Source organism: Seriola dumerili, unplaced genomic scaffold (assembly GCF_002260705.1).
Source record: "Seriola dumerili isolate Sdu_G_001 unplaced genomic scaffold, Sdu_1.0 BDQW01000493.1, whole genome shotgun sequence".
Lineage (NCBI taxonomy): Eukaryota > Metazoa > Chordata > Actinopteri > Carangiformes > Carangidae > Seriola > Seriola dumerili.
Window position 1 is genome coordinate 227,279 of NW_019174748.1, and position 19,495 is coordinate 246,773.

Here is a 19,495-nt window from a genome sequence, read left to right on the forward strand (position 1 = left end):
CAGAAAACACATTCAGGATCTTTGTAAATGAAAATTAAGACTTTGTAAATCTTTCTCAGGAGTTTTTTAATGTCTTATTTATACATTTATATATTTATTTATTTTAAGGGATTTGGACTTAAGATTTTCTCTGCAGGCTATGTTTATTTCTGAGCCGACCCTGAACGCCTCAGTCTGACCGTTTCAGGCCGTCACATCTCGCGGGATTACACCGCCCCTGCTCTGCGTTGACATCATGTTTGCGCAGATCTCGCGGTGTTTGGTGACTGACGGCGGTTGGAAATGGAGTCGGAGGGGGCGGGGTGCAGCAGGAGGGAGCAGAGATGTTTGGAGGCTTTTTTTTAATATAAAATTATTTATTTAAATAAAAATGGCCGCCGTGGAGAGCGGAGAGGAGAGACTGTAAGTGGGTTTTTTACATTTTATCCTCCGTTAAAGCGCCGCCTTCGCCTTCGCCGCCTCCCGCCGCCACCGAGCTTTTTCTGTCGTGTGTTTTATTGAAGTAAAGTGCGTTGGTTTTCTCCGCGGCCTGTCGCGGCGGAGCGGGGTTAGCGGGAATACGTCACCAACTTACTGCTAAGTCTGTACTTATGCTGCTGTAGCCGGAGCGGAGGTTAGCTTTAGCTTAGCCCGCTTTACGTGCGCCACCGTGCCGCTTTGACTTCCACACAACTCCGCGGGAAGTCCGGCCGGGGTCGGCAGTGGTGTGTCCGTCACAAACATCACAGTCCCGGTCACTGGTGGTGTGTCCGCCCGCCGCTGTCAGAAAGGCAGGGAGCTAACGGCTGGTAGCTAGTTAGCAAACACAGAGTGTTTTCATGTGAGGGGAACAAACAAGAGTCAGGCTGCTCAGTAACCCGGGTTAACCCCCCCACATCCACACACACACATACACACACACACACATACACACACACACACACACAGAGCGGCCCGCGCCCCCAGCCCCTGTCCGCGGGCTGAGATATGTTATTATGACTGATTAGCAACCAGCTGCCTCAGTGCCGCTGAGCCAGGCAGCTGTGTGTGTGTTAGTGTGTGTGTGCGCGCGCGCGTTTGTGTATGTGCGCGCGTGTGTGGGGGTGGGGGTGGGGTGGGGTGGGGGCTTCAGGCGGGAGTCGAACCCGTGACTGTGTGTGTACAAGACGCTCTGTGTGTGTGGCCCAGTTTCCTCCGTAGCTCACTTCCTGTTCCTGTGGCTTTTGCTTCACCTCCACCTGCAGCTTCATCGCACACTTACATACACACACAAACAGCCTCGGAGACTGAGTCTGAGGGTGGAGGTCTGTGGAGGTGACAGTAGAAAGTGACTCTAGTTGAAGCTGCAGCTTTTTGTTTTATTAAATAAAGTAACTGAGTCAGTCACTGATCTGAAGTACAGCCGTGAGGTACTTGTACTTCACTGTATTGTTTCACTGTGGAATGCCTCTGTTTTACTTCACTGTAGTACTTCACTGTAGTATTTCACAGTAGTACTTCACATCAGTATTCCACTGTAGTACTTCACTGTAGTACTTCACTGTAGTATTTCCTGCTCTGTGTTCACTTCAATGACCAGTGCGAGTTATTGTTACATACAGCTGGAAATGCAGAGAAAAACATGACATGAATAAAGATGAATTAATGCACATGGAGGTGGTTTCATCACCACAGTGAGGTTAACAGACTGATTTCAGACCAGGACCTGGTGTGTGCAGGTCTCCTGAGGTGAGATTTCAGACTCTGAATCAGTGCGTCTCAGTTCACTTCAGACCAGGACCAAGTGACAAACAAACGTAAAAAAAAAAACCTTTTTATCAAATGTCTTCTGTCCTAATAAAATCTGGCAGCTCTGAGTCCAGATCAGGAGAAGTTAAAACCAGCAGAGACCAGACCGTGTGGACGGTGCAGAAATAAGAGACCGAGATGCTTAGGATACTCCTCTGCACATGGACACCTGGATACTGTTTAGGTCATGTGAACAAGATCAGTACCATCATCATGGTCTATGTGAACCTCAAATTCTGAATCTGATTCAAACCAGAACACTAATGTGCATGTAAACACACTTAGTAATGGATCAGCAGCTGGCTCCGCCTGTCAGCTCCATCCATCAACCCTGCCTACCAAATTTACATAAGGAGACCTGATCTCAGTACAGCAGAGAGGAGCTCATAAGAAATGTTTATCAACACCATGTTAATCAGTAATGACAGAGTGAATGGCTGAGTGAATGATAGAGTGAATAAGACTGTAATCACTTCATCATAAAGGGTTTATGATCTTGACATCAGCAGACCTCCAAGAGAAACATGTTTTTATACCCTATCACTTAAGTCCAGGGTCACAGTGAGGGTTGAGGTCACTGAGGTGTTTTCTTTACCTGAGGCAGCGTTCACTTGAGGAGGTGTTCACCTGAGGAGGTGTTAATGTGTCTGTCACAGATCAGTTTCATTGGTCTCTTCTCTGGTATAAAAACATTTAATTAAAATGAGATTGAGGCAGTTGTTATTTTATTATTTTATTATTCCCATCAGAAAGATGCACCTGTGTAACGGTCACACCTGTATTCAATGAGCCAGCTCCATTCACTGAAGGAAAAGTGTGACATGTGGGTGAAATTTCTGAAAACTAGTAAGAGGACCTTTGGTGTGTATATTGAACTTCTGTTATCTAGTCCAACATTTCTGGGGGAGGGGTCTTGTGCTGTACTCGTGAGGTCTGTAGACCTCATCGTGTTCAGGTTGGAGAGCAACACACCTTTGCTGCAGGTTCTTCTGGATCAGTGTGTGCATGTGTAAACTAGTGCTGACCGATTAATCTTGTTTTCATCGTCATCGCAATATGAACATATGCAATAATCACATCGCAAAAAACGGATTGAAATGCCATGAATTAGAACAAAATATTTTATTTACACACGCCATGCAGTCAGGTTTTCAGGACGCAGCGCTTGAGCCTGAAAAAAACTACCGCGTTTTTGTGTTGGGCTGCAGCGTCTCTCTCTCTCTCTCTCTCTCACACTTCACACCACACACCACACCACACAACCCACACACACACACACACACACACACACACACACACACACACACACACAGAGGCAGCGGTCGAGACCAGTGAGGAGTTAACTTTGTACCAGAGCTGACAATAACTACGGTCGTAGCTCTGTGAGTGTCATCATAAAGTTTGCGAGTAAAAAAGCTATTAGCGTCCTTCATGACACCACCAGTTCGGCAAGATTTAAACGAAGAAAAGCTATATTTTCAACTTCTCCCATCCACCGCGGTTTGTTTTAAGCTAATAGTGAACTGTTTTGAATAAGCTAAAGAGAAAACTTTCTGTGTGTAGACTGCAGCTTCATTTGACACCAACCTTTGTAAACTTATAGCTACAGGTTGAGATTGGCCCCCCCTCAGCCACGTTACCTGCAGTAGAGGGAGGAGGACGGAGGAGATGACCGATAGTGACCTTTGTCTGTGTTCTTCATTCAGCTTCACTCAGCAAAACTGTATATGTACACTTCAATATTTGCTTATTTATCGCAAGTAATATTGTCATCGCAATATTGAACAGTGTCATCGCACATCACAAATTTTCCTCATATTTTTGCAGGCCATGTGTAAACAGAAGCAGGAGGTTCAGGTCTGAAGTTGTAACCACCTCTTATTATCACAAGTAATTTATCAATATTTGTTCAATATATTGACTAACCTTTTCAGCTCTACTACCAGCATCATCAACATGATCATTATGGGGACTTATGTGCCATCTGGGCAGCAGCTTTATGATCCTTTATTTATTTTAAATTTTAAATACAAAATAACCTTAATTAATTTAAATAATTAGATTCATTTAAACAGTCTCTTTACCTTCAAGTGCAGCTCGTTAAATCAGAACATTAAGTGATTATATTTCCGTGTGAAATCGCGGCTCATGTATTCAAGAGTTACCAAACATATCGGAAAAAACATCCACATGAAGCTGGTTTAAATCTGGACATGTTTTTTCCACCTGCACTTAAACAAAACACATGCACCTGCAGATGTTTGTGCTTGACAAACACCTGTTGCAGAACAAATGTGTTTATCCACAGATGAGTGAGTCCATTTGTTTGAAGGCAGAAGTGATGAGTCTCATTTAACCTGACAAGAATAACTATTTAATCTGATATGTTCAATTATAGTGTGACCGAATGGACCCTGCGGGCCCCGGGGCCTGTAGCCCCTATCTGAAGTGACTTGCGTCTTTTTTGAAAGTATATCTTATATTAGTTTTTAGTGACTTTGTGACAAACAGTCTCTGGATAACTGATGTGTTTCCACAGACTTAATCATATGCTCTGTCCCTGTCAGATCAACCAATAAATCATTAGCTGGTAAACTCAGCTGGTCACACAAAACGACATCTGACCACATCACACTGGAAACCTTTATTATCTAAAGACATTAGTTAATGTGGAGAATTAATAATAATTGATGGATTACTAGTTTCTGCCCTGAAGTAAAGTCTCTAAAAAGTGGACACATCAGTGAAAAACATTATAGTGAAACACTGTAAAACTGTTGTTGATCTGAATACAGTGATGAATGTTTGTTGATGAGTGAAATGTAAAAGCATGAAGATCAACAGAGGTCGGACATCAGCTGATAGAGTTGTAAACATCACTTCCTGTTTGCACCTGGATGAGCCGTTCAGACATGTGATGACTGTATAGATCTGGTTTTACAGCCTTCGGTTTGATTCTGTCTCAGACCACAGACCTGAACACTGCTGAGGAAATCCACCACAGGGATCATCAGTCAAAGTCTTCTTAAAGGTTCAGAGGCTGATTTGAGAACTTCCTGTGTGTGTGTGTTCGGGGACACAGCCATCGGCTGTAACTTTAATTCTTCCTTTAGTTGCTTCACAATGAAAGCCTCATTCTGCTTCAATCGCTAAAGCTAAAAGGTAAAAATATTCACCAGTTAGAACAATACTGAAGTGAAGTGACATCTCTTATCACATCTGATCTCAGAACAGTGTTCTGTCCCATAAAGGATCTAATGCCTGTTTGCATTCATCGTGTAATTTACTGCCCTCTTGTGGTGGCAGCAAGATACTGTCTCTGAAGCTAGCTTGACTACAGTTGTAGCTATAGTTTCTGTCATTTTCGTGGGTGTGACCGTGTCGCGTTGACAAAGACAAGGACAGCAGCCTTTCTTGGAGGTTTTCGCATTACGATAATCCTGGATCTTTGACGAGTGACTAGCTATAGCTGAAGTGTGTATCAAACTGTCCCAGGCTCTGTTTCTACCATTCTGAGAACAGTTATGATATTGCAGCATTATTATACAGATGCACAGACGTGTGTGGAAACTAAACTTAGAGACTAAGAGACAGCAGTAGCAAGTAAACAAGCAGGTTACACTAATTTATCATCTCTGTGTGAGATCTGCTGTAAGTTTGAGAAGTTTGAGACAGAATGTTGTTACAAGAATAGAGCAGCTGCTTTTGGGAATAGATCAATACGTAGAGAGAGAGAGACAGCCAGACAGACGCTACCACCCAACCCCCCCCACCCCATTAGAAAGGAGGCCGGACTGACAAATTAAACAAAATACTGTGCCGTTTTAACCATATGATGTCATGAGTGATGTAATGTCAACAGGCTTGATGTCATCTGTTTTCTATAGGGAGGAGGGTCAAGAGGGTGAGGAGGGACCTGTCGACCCTCAGCCCCCCATTAGAGAGAGAGACAGGTCCCACAGTAAGACCAAGAAGGCCCGCAGGGAGCGTCGCCATGCTGAACGGCGGGCTGAGACCACATCATCAGCCATGCCCGCAACAACTGGCCTGCAGCCAAAGACAGGGGTGGAGCCACAGACCCAGGTAAAGACAGGTGTTAGCCAGAGCAGGTGGAGTCCTGAAGGGACTGGGTTTTAACACCTTCCAAACAATATGACGTAATCCTATATGATACAAATATATCCTTGATGAAAAGATGGCTTCATGTTACTTTCTACCTGCAGGTGTTGGATCCGGTGGCGGGCCCCTCAGAGCCGGTGTCAGCACCAGGGTCAGAATCTGCAGCTGGGAGTGAGTCTGCAGGTTCTCCAAGGCAGCGGCGCTCCATCATCCGGGACCGCGGGCCGCTGTACGATGACCCATCACTGCCTGAAGGTTGGACTCGCAAACTCAAACAGAGGAAGTCCGGACGCTCTGCGGGGAAGTTTGATGTCTACCTGATCAAGTAATCTACACCCACTCATGATGCTGAGTCAGTTCTTCATGATGAGATGGAGTATTCGCACAGTTTTAGTAATATTTTTTTTTTTTTTTGTCTTACTATTTAGCTCAGAGGGGAAGGCATTTCGTTCCAAGGTGGAACTTATCGCTTACTTCCAGAAGGTTGGTGACACAACCACTGACCCCAACGATTTTGATTTCACTGTCACTGGACGTGGAAGCCCATCCCGCCGCGAGAAACGTCCCCCCAAAAAACCAAAGGTGGTGAAACCGTCGGGGCGAGGCCGTGGGCGGCCCAAAGGTACTCAGGCCCTGACCCCAAAAGTTAACCTTTAGTCATTTTATTGAACTCAACAGTCATTTCAACCACAACATTTCCTCAGGTTTTTGTGTGTTTATCTTATGTTTTGTTTGTGTAGGCAGTGGAAAGATGCGGCAAGCTACAGAGGGTGTGGCCATGAAGCGCGTGGTTGAGAAAACTCCAGGCAAACTGCTGGTCAAGATGCCCTTCAGCAAGGCAGAGTCCTCCACTGGCACCACCTCCACTGCCTCAAAGGTATGGCTGGTCTGTCATTCAGTGTAAGGATCACAACTATAAACTAACCAGCCAAAACATACTTTTCCCAATTCTTCCATCCGGGGATTTTTGGAGAACTTTGTTTTCAAGCAGAAAAACTAAACCTGATGTGAAAAGATGCGGACCTTTGAAGACTGACCTTTGACATGCTTTTGCATATTTTTTCACATACACCTCAATACTTGATAATATCGAAATATGTTCTAATATCATGTTCTAAGCCCTCCACCTTGTTGCGGTGGAGGGCCTTGTGTTTCCCATCACCATCAGAGCAATCCTTCAGCAGCTCATGGTAGGGCCTTGGTAAAGGCAAATTGGTCCCAGGTGAGCTACACATTCATAAACCCTTATGAACTAGCCAAGACAAGAAAGAGCAACCTTGCCGTGTTGAGCGAGATTGTAGCAGCGTTGCTAACTGATGCCACCTGGTGGTCAGTATATCAGATGGCAGGGGCGGCTACCAGACATACCTGGTTAAGCCAAACTCGTAGTATTGGTGAACTGGGAACATCTCTCTGAGAACCCTCCGTGCAAGGTCTTTAACTTCCACCTTTCTCATGGGCGGATGTGGGTGTGGATTTCATGAGAGTCTTGTACAAAGCATTCAGGTGTCTGCTTAGAGTTGTGGCCTAAAGGTTCATTGATGCCTATTGTGGTGGCAGCAGAAGAACAAGCTAGTGCATACCCCAGACAAAGCATCAGGAAAAGACATTTAGTGGCCTTAAGCTCAAGGAACTCATGAATCAGCAGAAAGGTAGACGGAGGACCGTAGTTACTGTGGTCAGAAATGTAGAAACCTTAGTGGGGAGGCAGTGAGGAAGGACTTTCAGTAGGCCTCAGAAAGGTTCCAGCCATGTCTCAGGAACGAGAGAGAGACTTTGCCCAAGCTTGAGAGAAACTGCTCACCTTGACTGGGGATACCGTTGAGTGACGGATAATCCAGATGTGCTTTGTGTGACGCCTCTCTATCTATCAAAATCTGTTGAAGACTCATCTCTTCAGAGAGCACCACCTCTTCTAACACCCTAACATGTCCAACTAGCTCTTACTATTAACTTTCACTGCACTTCTTTAACTGATCTCCTTCACTTATTAAATAGATGTAGTACTTAGTACCTACACCAAGGTCTCCTACTGCACTGAAGCTTTAGTGATGTCCCTCACAGTAAGTCACTCTGGATGAAAGAGCCTGACAGATGAGTGAATGGAAATGTATGTAAATGTACTTGGAGAGGACGCATGGCTTTGTGTTTGTCTTGTAAAAGGTGCTGTGGACTTTGCCAAGGCTGTGCAGTTATGTTTGTGATTTTCATGGTGAGGATGTCAAAGCACTGTCTAGAGTGGATCCTAACAAACTCAGGTGGAAGTGTGCATTGACATGGCCTTGATGGGGATGCAGAAGGTGTAGTGCCTTAGGGCCTTTCATTATGCAGTGTGTTTTATTATACATTTAAATAGCATTAGTAATGTTGATGGTGATGTGTTAATTTGCCTGCAGGTGGTATCTCCTGCCCTGGTGCCCAAGTCCCGTCCTGGGAGAAAAAGGAAATCAGAACAGGAACTTCCACCCCCACCACAGACTGCCCCCAAGAAACGGGGCAGGAAACCAGCCTCGGCTTCAGCAGCATCATCAGGTGCAACAGCATCCACCTCCGCGGCATCAACCTCTGGTAGCTCAACAGCTGGGAGCTACGCTGCAGCTGCCATCTTAGCTGCTGAGGCCAAAAGGAGAGCAGCCAAGGAGTCTTCCACCAAACCTGTTGTCCAGGAAACAGCTCTGCCAATCAAAAAACGCAAAACGAGAGAAACAGTGGAGGAGCGGGAGAGTGTTCAGACTCCAGCGGCCACGACAACAGAGACTGAAAGGAGGGCTACTACAGAGGGGGAGGGAAGTATAGGGGAGAGGGCTCCAAGCTCAGAGCCTCAGCCCGCCCCCTCTGAGCAGAGCCAGTCACAATCACAGAAGCAGCCCACTGCTTCAGATGAAAGCCAATCACATGGACACAAGACTCATAAAGGGAGGAAGCACAAGGAGAAAATGGGAATAGCAACAGGAGATGGAGGAACCAGAGGAGAGGAAATGGGTGAGGATTCAGGTGACAAGGGAGGAGAGGGAGGAAGGAGTAGCAGCAGCAGCAGTAGCATTAGTCCATCAAAAAGCCACAAAAGGAAGGACAGGCCACCTCACAAACACCACCATCATCACCACCACCACCACCATCATCATCGCCACCAACAGTCCTCTGCCTCCACATTGGATCAGCCTCCTCCTCTTCCTCCTCCTCCTCCTCCAGCCTCTGGACACCCGACACCCTCCAGCCAGTCGAGGCCTGAAATTGAGTCCCAGACCGTGCCTATGATCACCACCCAACAATCGCAGCACAGCCAGCAAGTTCCTTCCAGACCGCAGTCCAAGTCTGTGCCTCAGTCCCTGCCTGAACCTCGGCATCCTGGCCCTCAACCACACCACCAGGCCCAACCCCGTCCTCAACAACATCCCCAGACCCAGTCTCCCAGTCAGCCCCCAGCCCAGCCTCGATACCCAGCACCCCAGTCCTCTCCGACCAGGCATGTCCTGCCCCAGCCACGGCCGCAACAACTCGTGCCCCAAACTCACAGTCAGGTTCAGGCATCCCCCCAAAAAGCCCAGCCACAGCTTGTCCATTCCCCAGCCCAGCACCGAACCCCACTTCAGGCTCAGCATGCTCCACCTCAGTCACACCCTCCTCAGTCCCCATCCATTCTGCATGTTCATCCGCCCCAAACGAGGCATTCACATCCACAAACCCAGTCCCCCACAGCAGTCCAACCTCAAACCCTGCCCAGACACCCGTCTCAACCCCAGAGCCAGCCCAAACAACAATCTCAATCCCAGCCACGGCACACACTGCAGCCTCAGCCCCAACCCCAGACCAGGACGCCAACCCAACTTCAGACTCAATCCCAGTCCAGAACCCCTGCCCAATTGCAGCCTCAAATCCAGCCCAGAACTCCAGCCCAAACGCAGCCTCAACCCCAGTCCAGGACCGCAGCCCAAATGCAGCCTCAACACCAGTCCAGGACCCCAGCCCAAACTCAGCCTCAACACCAGTCCAGAACCCCAGCCCAACCTCAACCTCACCTGCAACCGAGGCATCAAGCGCAGACCCAACTGCAGACGAGGCACCCTACGCAACACCAACTCCAGACTCAATACAGACCGCAACCCAGACAGTCTCTCTCCCAGCCTAGGCCAGCCCAGTCCCAATCCCAGTCCCAAGCACAACCACACTTTCAGCGGATTCAAACACAGATGCGCCCCCAGCCCCACTCTCAGCTAACCAGGCCCCATGTGCAGCACTCATCCCACAGGCCATCTCCCAGCCTAACCAGGACCAACCTGGTCCCTGCTCAGCAGAACCAGAGTGAACAGCCCCAAGATCTGAGCACTCCACGGGCTGGCCGAGGAAGCCTGCCACCAAGCCGAGAGGTGAGCATGGAAGACGTCAGGGTGGAGGGGAGAGGGGAACCGGCCATGACATCAGAAAGCAGAGAGGTTTTAGGAGGAGAAAGAGGGTCAAACAGCACCTCAAGACCTCCCAGCTCCATGCCCACTGGACCTCCTGGAGTAGCCGGGCCCGGGGTTGGTCTTGTCCCTGGGGCAGATGGTAGGGCCAGGCTTCGGGCAGAGCCAGAGGCAGCAGGTGAGGGCAGGGAGCTCAGAGACATCGTCCCCCAGTCCGCCGTCCCATGCCCCAGCCGAGAAGAAACCGTAGAGTCACGGACTGCCGTCAGCGAAAGAGTCAGCTGATTGGGCGGACCGATGAACAGGCTGACTGATCAATAGACTGACGGACTGAGTCAGTACCAGGTGGAAGAGGAGTGTGACTGGGCTGTTCATGGAGGTTTCATGTTTTTACACTGTTTTCAGATAGAAGGATCGTGTCACACAGAGCTGGTAAGGACTGTCGTCTGATTCTGTCTGGAGACTCTGTAAAGTTCTGGATCAGAGAACCAACCTGGACAGCTGGAGAGGAGAACGCATAGTGTCTTTTTATAGGAAAAACTAATGAAAAGGAAAAACCGATAAAAAAGTGTGTGTGTATATATAATCAAAAGGCAGCTGTTGTGTCCCGCTAGTCTCCGTGGGGAGGGGGGAAGTAGTTTGGAACTAAAAACCAACGCTTAACAACACATTACTCTAAACGAAACGTTGCTTCCGGAATATAACCTGTTTTTTTTATTTCGTATTTTGATAGTTTATTGTTTTGTCTCTGTTATACAGCTTTAAACTCTGATATTATTGACTGACGGTCCCTCGCTCATCGCCTTGCTGCTGACTGACAGTCCCTTATTTAAAGTCCTGCTCTTAACTGATTGTCTTTCACTAAAAGTCCTCCTATTGACTGACAGTCCCTTTCTGAAACTAGTCCTTGACTGAAAGCCTCAGAGGTGATGTGGGGCGGCGGTTTGCACCTTAAACTGGTTTCTTAAAAACCTCACATTTGTTTTCCTCCCCATTTTCCATTAAACCCACAATAAACAGGGGTCAGTAACGTTTTCCATCCACTTCCAGAATGCCCCCTACAGGTAGCCAATCTGAAGTACGAGTACATTGAATTTAAGACCCTACTCAGACCTCATTCTGAGCTGAGTCTTTGAAACCCATTGTTATTATCGTTTGAAATATTTGATCAGTTTGAGGAGTTCTTGATTCCTCCTGTCAGACACTGAAACGGAGACATTTGAGTCAGCTGTTTGATGAGAAAACCTCGACCACTCCTCATTTATTTTTCAAGTATTTCAAGTGAATGGTTCTTCCAGTTTAGAGATTCTTCCATACTCTTCTTCATTGAATCTATTAGTCTTTTTGTTTCCAAAGGAAGCGCTTTGAATATCAACCAAACCCACTTTACAGTAGCTTTATGTTAGTTTAATGTGGGAAATGGACTCATTGTTTATTGTTTCTTCGTGTTGAATGTCTGGAACAGTTTGCACTCCTCCAGTTTGTACAATCAACCGCCTGCATGTCGCTCAGAGACCCTGCAGGCCTTCAACCAGAGACGCACATACGCAGAGGTCGACCTTTCAGAGGTTTTACTGTTGGCCATGTTGGTGTTCGGCAGAAGTAAAACCCTGAACGAGGTCTGGTTCAGCTTCATGTGGAGTCAGATGTGTTGGAGACAGCAACAGAAAACGATTCATTGAGCCGAAAACTAACTTTGAGTCTGTAAGTCCAGATCTGAGAGCATGAAGGATAGATTCATGAGCACAGGACAAGTTACGACAACGAGGACAGAACCTGATCCTGATCCCTGAGTGCAGGACTGTGTCCTTCTTCTTAACTGCTCTCACTTTCAAATTCACTTTCAGCAGGAAAATACTGAGCAGGTGTCATTGGAATAAAATACTAGTTAGTGTCACAAAACGTAACATGGTACAACAACTTGGCCACAGTTAGGAGTCACAGTTTCAGAGGTACTGACAGAGTCATGACACCTTATTTCATTTTCTCATGGAGCAGAAAAACAAGAGTCTTCTGCTGTAATGTTACTAAATGATACCACTATAGCTACGATGCAGACATGCTTACAGTAGATTATTTTAGTAACAACGCTGCATCTGCAGCTGATATTTCACCAAGTGAAGACTTTCTGTCTAACATGAGATCAGTTTGTTATTGTACAGCTGTGGAAATTCAGAAACACATGTCAGTAGTGTTGACTGAGTCGACAGTGATTGGCTGCACCCACAGAGGTCAACAGTGATTGGCTGCACCCACAGAGGTCAGAGTGAGTGACCACTGACTGACAGTGCAGCGTCACATCCCTGAGTTTGTTTGTTTTAGTCTGAACCAGTGGATGAGTTGATAAACTTCACTTCAGTTTCTTTTCACACGGAAAAAAATTTAACCAATGTGCATCAGTAAATTCAGGTGAGAATGTTTTCATCTCTCATTGGTCAGATGTGTCTGAGTGACAAAGTAAACACAGGAAGCAGGTCTAGTCTGCCGTAGCGCACTGTTATACTAGTGATTTACTGACATGTATGTCAGAGCCATTGTTCACATGATTGTGTATCTGCGGGATTAAAAAGTCCCTCCACTAGGGGGCAGATTAGGGCCTGGTCATCATCACTGAAAACAGAACATCTTCATTGAGAACTTCTTTGGCTCAACGTAAACAGAAATAAACAAAAACCATGGCAAAACTACATGTTACAGTGTTGTTGAGAAAACGGTCGTGGTGACATTGTATGTGGTTTATCAGACAGACAAACTCTGAGTTTCTCTTCCAAACTTTCTGATGCTACCCCCACTTGTCATGTGTTAAACTTCATTTCATGGAAACGTAGTGTTAATTTCTCAGGATGTGAAAAACCAACGCTCCCAGGGAGTGCAGGACATCCAGGTAGCCCTGATGTCCACACAGACATGTAGTTAGGAGCAAGAATATCATCAGCTTTAATATGAAGAAGCAAATCCAGGTCAGACCTCCATTCATTCTCCTGCTAATGTTAGCTGCTAGCAACTGATGATCTGGTTCATCCTATCATGTAGAGCACAGATGACATTTAGCTTAAACCTGCAGAGTCCACCTTGTAGTGGGGACAGATTGAGGTCAGACAATGTTCCCACCAACTCCAAAATTAATTTGGAACTGAGACCACTTCCTCAAGAGGGTTTTGGTAAGGTTGTCTTGGTCCAAGAATGATTCTTTGTTCTGATCAACTGAAACAAACTAGGAACCAGAGTATGATTCAACTCAACACAACACAACAAAAACAAAACAGCCAGAGAAATTTACTTTAGTTCTTCTTCATCTGCTTCTACTACAAAACCTGCTCAGGTGACTCAAAGGCTCCACCAGGTGGCAAAGACCAGGTAGCACACCCACAAAGAAATAAATAAAATCTAAACACTGCAGATAAAATGAAACTGAAGAATTAAAATAAATTACATTAAAGAATAAACTGTGCTGTAAGGTTATAAACACACACATCACCATGGTTACTGAGTTCATCCATGAGTCAGTTTCCTTCACAGTGTAATCGTCACATTAATATGAAGCTCTGTAATTGGCTTTTTGTTGGTGAAATGCACCCTGGGAGTCGTATTTGACTTCTCCACAGCTTCTGTAACTCTGAGGTTTTATACTCCTGTCTGTGAACACCTGTCTGTTAGCTCCACCTTTCAGAGTCCAACCTGTCCTGCTCGTCTGAATCTGTCTCAGATCTGAACCTGCAGCTCCTGTCTGAATGTTAACTTTAGCACCTTAGTGTCCTCGTGTCTCTGTGGAGACGCCTCTAGCACTTTAGCAATGACGTTGGAAAATTTTGCTTTTCATCCTGAACCGGACAAAACAAAGTGAATGTCTTCATCCTGGATCAAATACATGTGCCTCGTTCTTTAAAGTCCTCGTCTGGTCACCTTGTTACCGTGGTGATGCTGTCCGGATCCACCTGACGCTCCTCCCCTCTGCGTACGTGGCGCTCCACCTGCCGCCCAGTCTGCTCAGAGCAGTGAACCTGTTAGCATGCTGTCTCTCACGCAGCTGCGGAAATCAAACGTCCCTCTGTGAACGAACTCACTCCACAGGACTTGACCCGGCACAAACTACAGTAACCAGCCTCCATATTGCATGTTCCAGAGTTTAGTGCCTATAATATTGTGCGTCTTGCCAGAAGCCACCATGTCAGCCAAGCCATGTTGTGTTTCTAGACTTAGTAGTGATGTGTGTGGTGACTTCATAGTTGCTAATATTGAGGATGAATATTCTGCTTTTACTCTGGTTGGATCAGTGGAAACTCCAATACACTGTCGCTGTAGACAAACTAGTTTTTACCTGTTTTTATTTTTCTTTCTAACTAAAAGCGTTTGTTGTCCCTGATCTGTGGTCGTCTGACTGTTTGCCTCACACATCACAGGGTCAGCAGCAGAACCTGAGTCCCCCACAGGCTGAGTCGAACCACATCTGTGGATCCAGTAATCTGTAGTTGACTCCCCTACACACACACCAGGTTCACCACAATCTGAGATGATTAGCTGATTGATTGATTAGTCGATTGACAGAGTTTTTTCTCACGTGTGAATATTTTCTCTTACACTAAACTCAGCGTCTGAGGTTTAGACATTTTATATTTTATATTATTAAAAATACCTGTCAGATGTATTGATAGACAGAACAACAACCTCACTGAGGTTTTCTGATTTTAATAAAACTCAACTTTACGACAGATGAGCATCAAATCAACAGTTCAGGTCTCAAAACCAGATTCTGACAGGGTCTCTACAACACCAGGACCAGGAGGTGGAGGATGGAGGACCAGTTACAGCTGATAATCTGCTTCAGCCGAGCAAGTTTGTGATTAATTCAATTATCTAGACCCAAATGAGGTGGAGTAAATCTGGGCCCCTGAGGAGACCTCCTCCACTCCAGTGACCTCTGCTGGTTCAGGTTCAGTTCATTTGTGGTTTCACTGACATATGGAAAAGTAAAATTTGTAAGGCCAGACCCCAGAAGCAGAGTGGCCCCTAAACCTCCAGGTCCTGTGAGTCAGCAGTGTAGTTTATTTAGTTGTGTTTAGTGTTTTTCTGCAGGAACATGTAGAATTATCATTCTAAAAAATTTGTGTGAAACCTTTAAATCTGCTGATCAATGATCAATAATATAATTGATTTATAAAATTTAAATATAGAAACAGATCAAATAGAAACTAAATGAATGTGAAACTGAAGTTCGTTCAACATTGACAAGACAGACAGATGTTCAATAAAAATGTATTATATATAATATGATGATTATTATATTTTATAATTATTATTGTTAATAATAATGTAATTCTCTGACATTGAACAGATTTGATCAATAGTTTTTATTCTAAGTAGAAGTAGATTTAATGTTTTAATCTCAGACTGTGATGATGATGATGATGATGATGATGATGATTGACAGTTTGACAGCTGAGGTTTTCAGAATAAGAATAAGAGCAGACATGGTCAAAGATCATCATCATCAGGTTTAAGTGAAAAGTTACAAACACCATGACTTCAGGAGACCTCAGATCCCATGATGCACTGCTGCCACCTGCTGGCTGTTACCGTGAGTCAAACAATCTGCAGCAGGTCTGCAGGAAGCTATGAAAACATGAATACATGAAAGCATGAAAGTGACACTGTTGACATGGCAACCTTTCATTCTGTTCATGATTCTTTTCATAAACACTTAATACGTCACAATGAACAATGACGTGATCAGAAAATAAACAAACACAACTTTAACCTTTAACACAGAACATACCAACTGTGAGTGTGTGTGTGTTTTCTGACTGAAGGTGAAGCTCTGCTCCACTGAGCACGCACGCACAAACACACACGCGCGCGAACGCGCAAACTGGTCTGAAGCTTGCAGACGCTGATGATAAAAACCTCGTGACCTCTCGGTGACCTCTGACCGGGAGAAAAGCCGGCTCTGTGATTGGCTGAGCAGACTGACCTCGGACAGGTGAAGATGGCAGCTCGTGTGGCCGCGGTGCTGCTGCTGCTCGGACTCGTCGGTTCTGGACTCTCCTCCTCCGGGTCCGGTCCGAACTCAGAGCGCGGTAGGATGGAGCTGCGGCGCGTGCAGAGCCTCGCCTCTCAGCCCAGGTACGGAGAGTGCTGGGCGCGAGCTCTGGAGCACCTGGACACGCGCTGCAAAGACATGACGTCAGAGAGCCAAAGCCGGATAGCGCTGAGGTTCACCCACTGTCACCTGAGCAGGTGAGACACAGTCATACAGCTCAGGTGTGAACAGAGCAGGTAACAGCAGAGGTGTCATCACAATTTACCTGTGTGAGATTAGGTAAGTTGTCCCGGATCATACTATTACTGTAATGTGTGTGTGTGTGTGTTGGAAGGAAGAGCCATGTGTGGCTACTTCAGGTTACACATAACACGTCACAGCGCCACCTGTAGGGAATTCCAGTACTACATGAGAGAAACGGTTTCTGCTCTCTCTCAGATTGAGGTTCTTCTCAGGACCTGATGGGGCCAGGTCTACCTATCTGTTCAGGTGTTGGTGGTGCTGACCCTGCAGGTCTTGATTGTCCCTCTGTTGCTGCTGGTCTTTCTCCATTAGTTGCAGTGAGCCAGTCTCTCTCCAGGTTTCCTCTGTGCATAGTCTCTGAGATTGTCCTGAGTGCTGACAGTCTGAACATCTGTTTGTCCACTGGACTGAGGAAAGTCTGGACTCACTCTAGAGACCATCAGAGACTCCATGTCTACAAAAATCTGTGGAGCTGTAATGATGTTCTTACCTCCTGTAACAATGGGCCTCATTCACCAATATCTTCTTAGGTATTTTCTTAAATTCTTTCTTAAATTGTTCTTAAGAAAGTTCCTAAGAAAACTCTACATCAGATCCATGAACCAGAATTGTGCACACCTGTGTTCTTAGATTGATGAATGCCAATCTCCTCATAAAATGAAATCGTGTGCCAGTTGGCCCAAAATAGCATAGGTAAACGCCCTTAAAAGGGCATGAGACTGAAGGGTCATGTGCAGACACAGACAGAAGTCACTAAGAGATACCGTAAGGGAAAGTTGAGAAAATGCCAAAACGAAAATCTAAAGACGGAGCACCAGAATCAAAACGCAAAAGGAACTTTAGTAGTTCTGAAGTGGAGGTACTGCTGCAGGAAGTGACGAGTGGTTTAGTGTTAATGTAGCCTTCATTTATTTAAAAGACCATAATGCTTTGTAAAATAAAAGTTATTAAAAAAATTATTATACATGACAAACATATTATTGTAATTGAAATAATATTATATAACTGTAGAACAGAAGAAAACACAATAACCAATTATTTTGCTCAAATATGTCAGAGCTCAAATGTGCGTAAGAGTACTCTTGAGTGTGCGTAGATTCAGTTCTTACCTAAGAACAAATCCCAAATAAGAAAACATTGGTGAATGTCAGAGTCTTTGTAAAAAAGTGCGTAAGTGGGTTTTAAAAACAAAATTTCTTCTTAAGAATGGTTGGTGAATGAGGCTCAATGTTCTTACCTCCTGTAAAACCTAACAGAGTGGCTGTCCAATCAGAGAAGAGAGGAGACCCATTAACCCTTTAACCACGTTCTCTCAGGGATTGGATGAGAGATCAGCAGCTGTCTTGGATTGTGTGCTTGTGTGTTTGTTGTACAGTCTGGTTTGTTGTTCCTGGTCAGAACAGGATGTCTGGCTCCTTCTTTACTCTTCACATTCTCATCTGTGTCTCATGAAATTTTTGGAGGAAGACCAGTTCTTTTCTTATAGACTTTGGATCTTGGCTCAGGTTAACTCTGACCAGTCTCAGTTCCACCTCTGAACAGGTAGCTGTAGGACTGTAGAGCTAACAGCTAACTCCAACAGCCTGGTTCTGTTTAATCCATCTGCACTGTGCATTTCCTCCACAGCTGTATACGATCATCAGCAGCTGTTTTTAAACCTGAGCAGATCTTTGTTCAGTCTGTCAATGACCTTCAGGCGTGTGTGTGCTCCAACTACCTGAGCTGTGTAACAGGCTTTAAACATCAAAATATTTAAACACTGAAGCTCTTTGTTGTTCACTGACAGATGGTTTCTCCTATAAACTTCTCTGTTTCAGTTCAGTAACTGTTCAAATGATTCAGGAGTCAGAGATCAGAGAAAAGTCCAGACACTGAATCCACATCAGTGAATCAGATCTAGTATTCAGTTGGTGGCAGTCTGCAGCTTCACCACTAGATGTCACTGAATCCTCCACACTGGTCCTTTTTTAATGATTTAGTTTTATACATAAAAAATAAACTGTGACCTGTTTGACTTTGTGTGATACCAACTCTCCTGTCAGCTTCAACCTGGAATTTGTGGTCTCTCTCTGTCTGTCAGCTCAGGCAGGGATTTCCCATCATGCCCTGAGGGTTCAGAGGTCAGCAGGTGTACAGGTGGGATGGACGTTGTGGCCTTTAACACCTACACAGAGTTCTTCACCCACACTCACTCCATCTGTCACTTCCTGCAATCTGAAGTCTGGCAGAGCCGAGCTGAAAACGCCATGTACAGGTAAACTGAATACAGTTAACAGTTAGCTGAACACAGGTTAACTGAACATAGGTAACAGTGTGTGTGTGTGTGTGTGTGTGTGTGTGTGTGTGTGTGTGTGTCAGGTTAACAGAGAGTTCAGCAGGTGTAGCTGAGCAGCTTCAGTCCACCAGGCAGATTACTGAGGACCTTATTGAGGCCCAGAGTGCTGCTTTACAGGCACAGCAGGAGATCCTACACAACGGAGAGGAGCTGAGAGTCACCCTGAAAGACTCTACACAGGGTAAGAACACAAATACAGAGCCTGGGAGACAGTATGCAGGGTAAAGAAAGAACCCACAGCCTAACAGACTGTCTCCACCTGTCTGTCACTCTCTGTCTCTCACCTGTCTGTCTCTTAGACCTGTCTTTTTCACCTGTCTCTGACCTGTCTGTCTCTCTCTCTGGCTCTAACCTGTCTGCCTCTCACCTGTCTGTTTCACTTGTCTGTCTCTCAGGTCTGAGGGCGGTCTTCTCGGAGCTCAGCAGTGTGTCCAGGGAGCAGCAGGTAGCGCTGTCTGAGCTCTTTAACAGAGTTTCCTTCTTGCAGAGCTTTCTGCTGATGGAGGCTCACAGTCTGAGCTCCTGCTGCTACAACGCTGCCGCTCTCTGCACCTCCTTCCTCCTCACCTCCACCCAGCGCTCCTCCAGAGC

At 45.7% G+C, this 19,495-nt stretch overlaps 1 protein-coding gene across 1 annotated transcript; it reads left to right on the top strand.

Moving 5' to 3' along the window:
- Window positions 1–380: 380 nt before the first annotated feature.
- mecp2 (methyl-CpG binding protein 2) lies at window positions 381–14,652 on the top strand. Its single transcript, XM_022763894.1, has 6 exons — window positions 381–402; window positions 5,655–5,850; window positions 5,991–6,211; window positions 6,315–6,508; window positions 6,627–6,763; window positions 8,283–14,652. The coding sequence occupies exons 2-6, from the start codon at window positions 5,797–5,799 to the stop codon at window positions 10,572–10,574; spliced, it is 2,898 nt and encodes a 965-aa protein (XP_022619615.1). The 5' UTR covers window positions 381–402; window positions 5,655–5,796; the 3' UTR covers window positions 10,575–14,652.
- The last annotated feature ends 4,843 nt before the right edge of the window (window positions 14,653–19,495 follow it).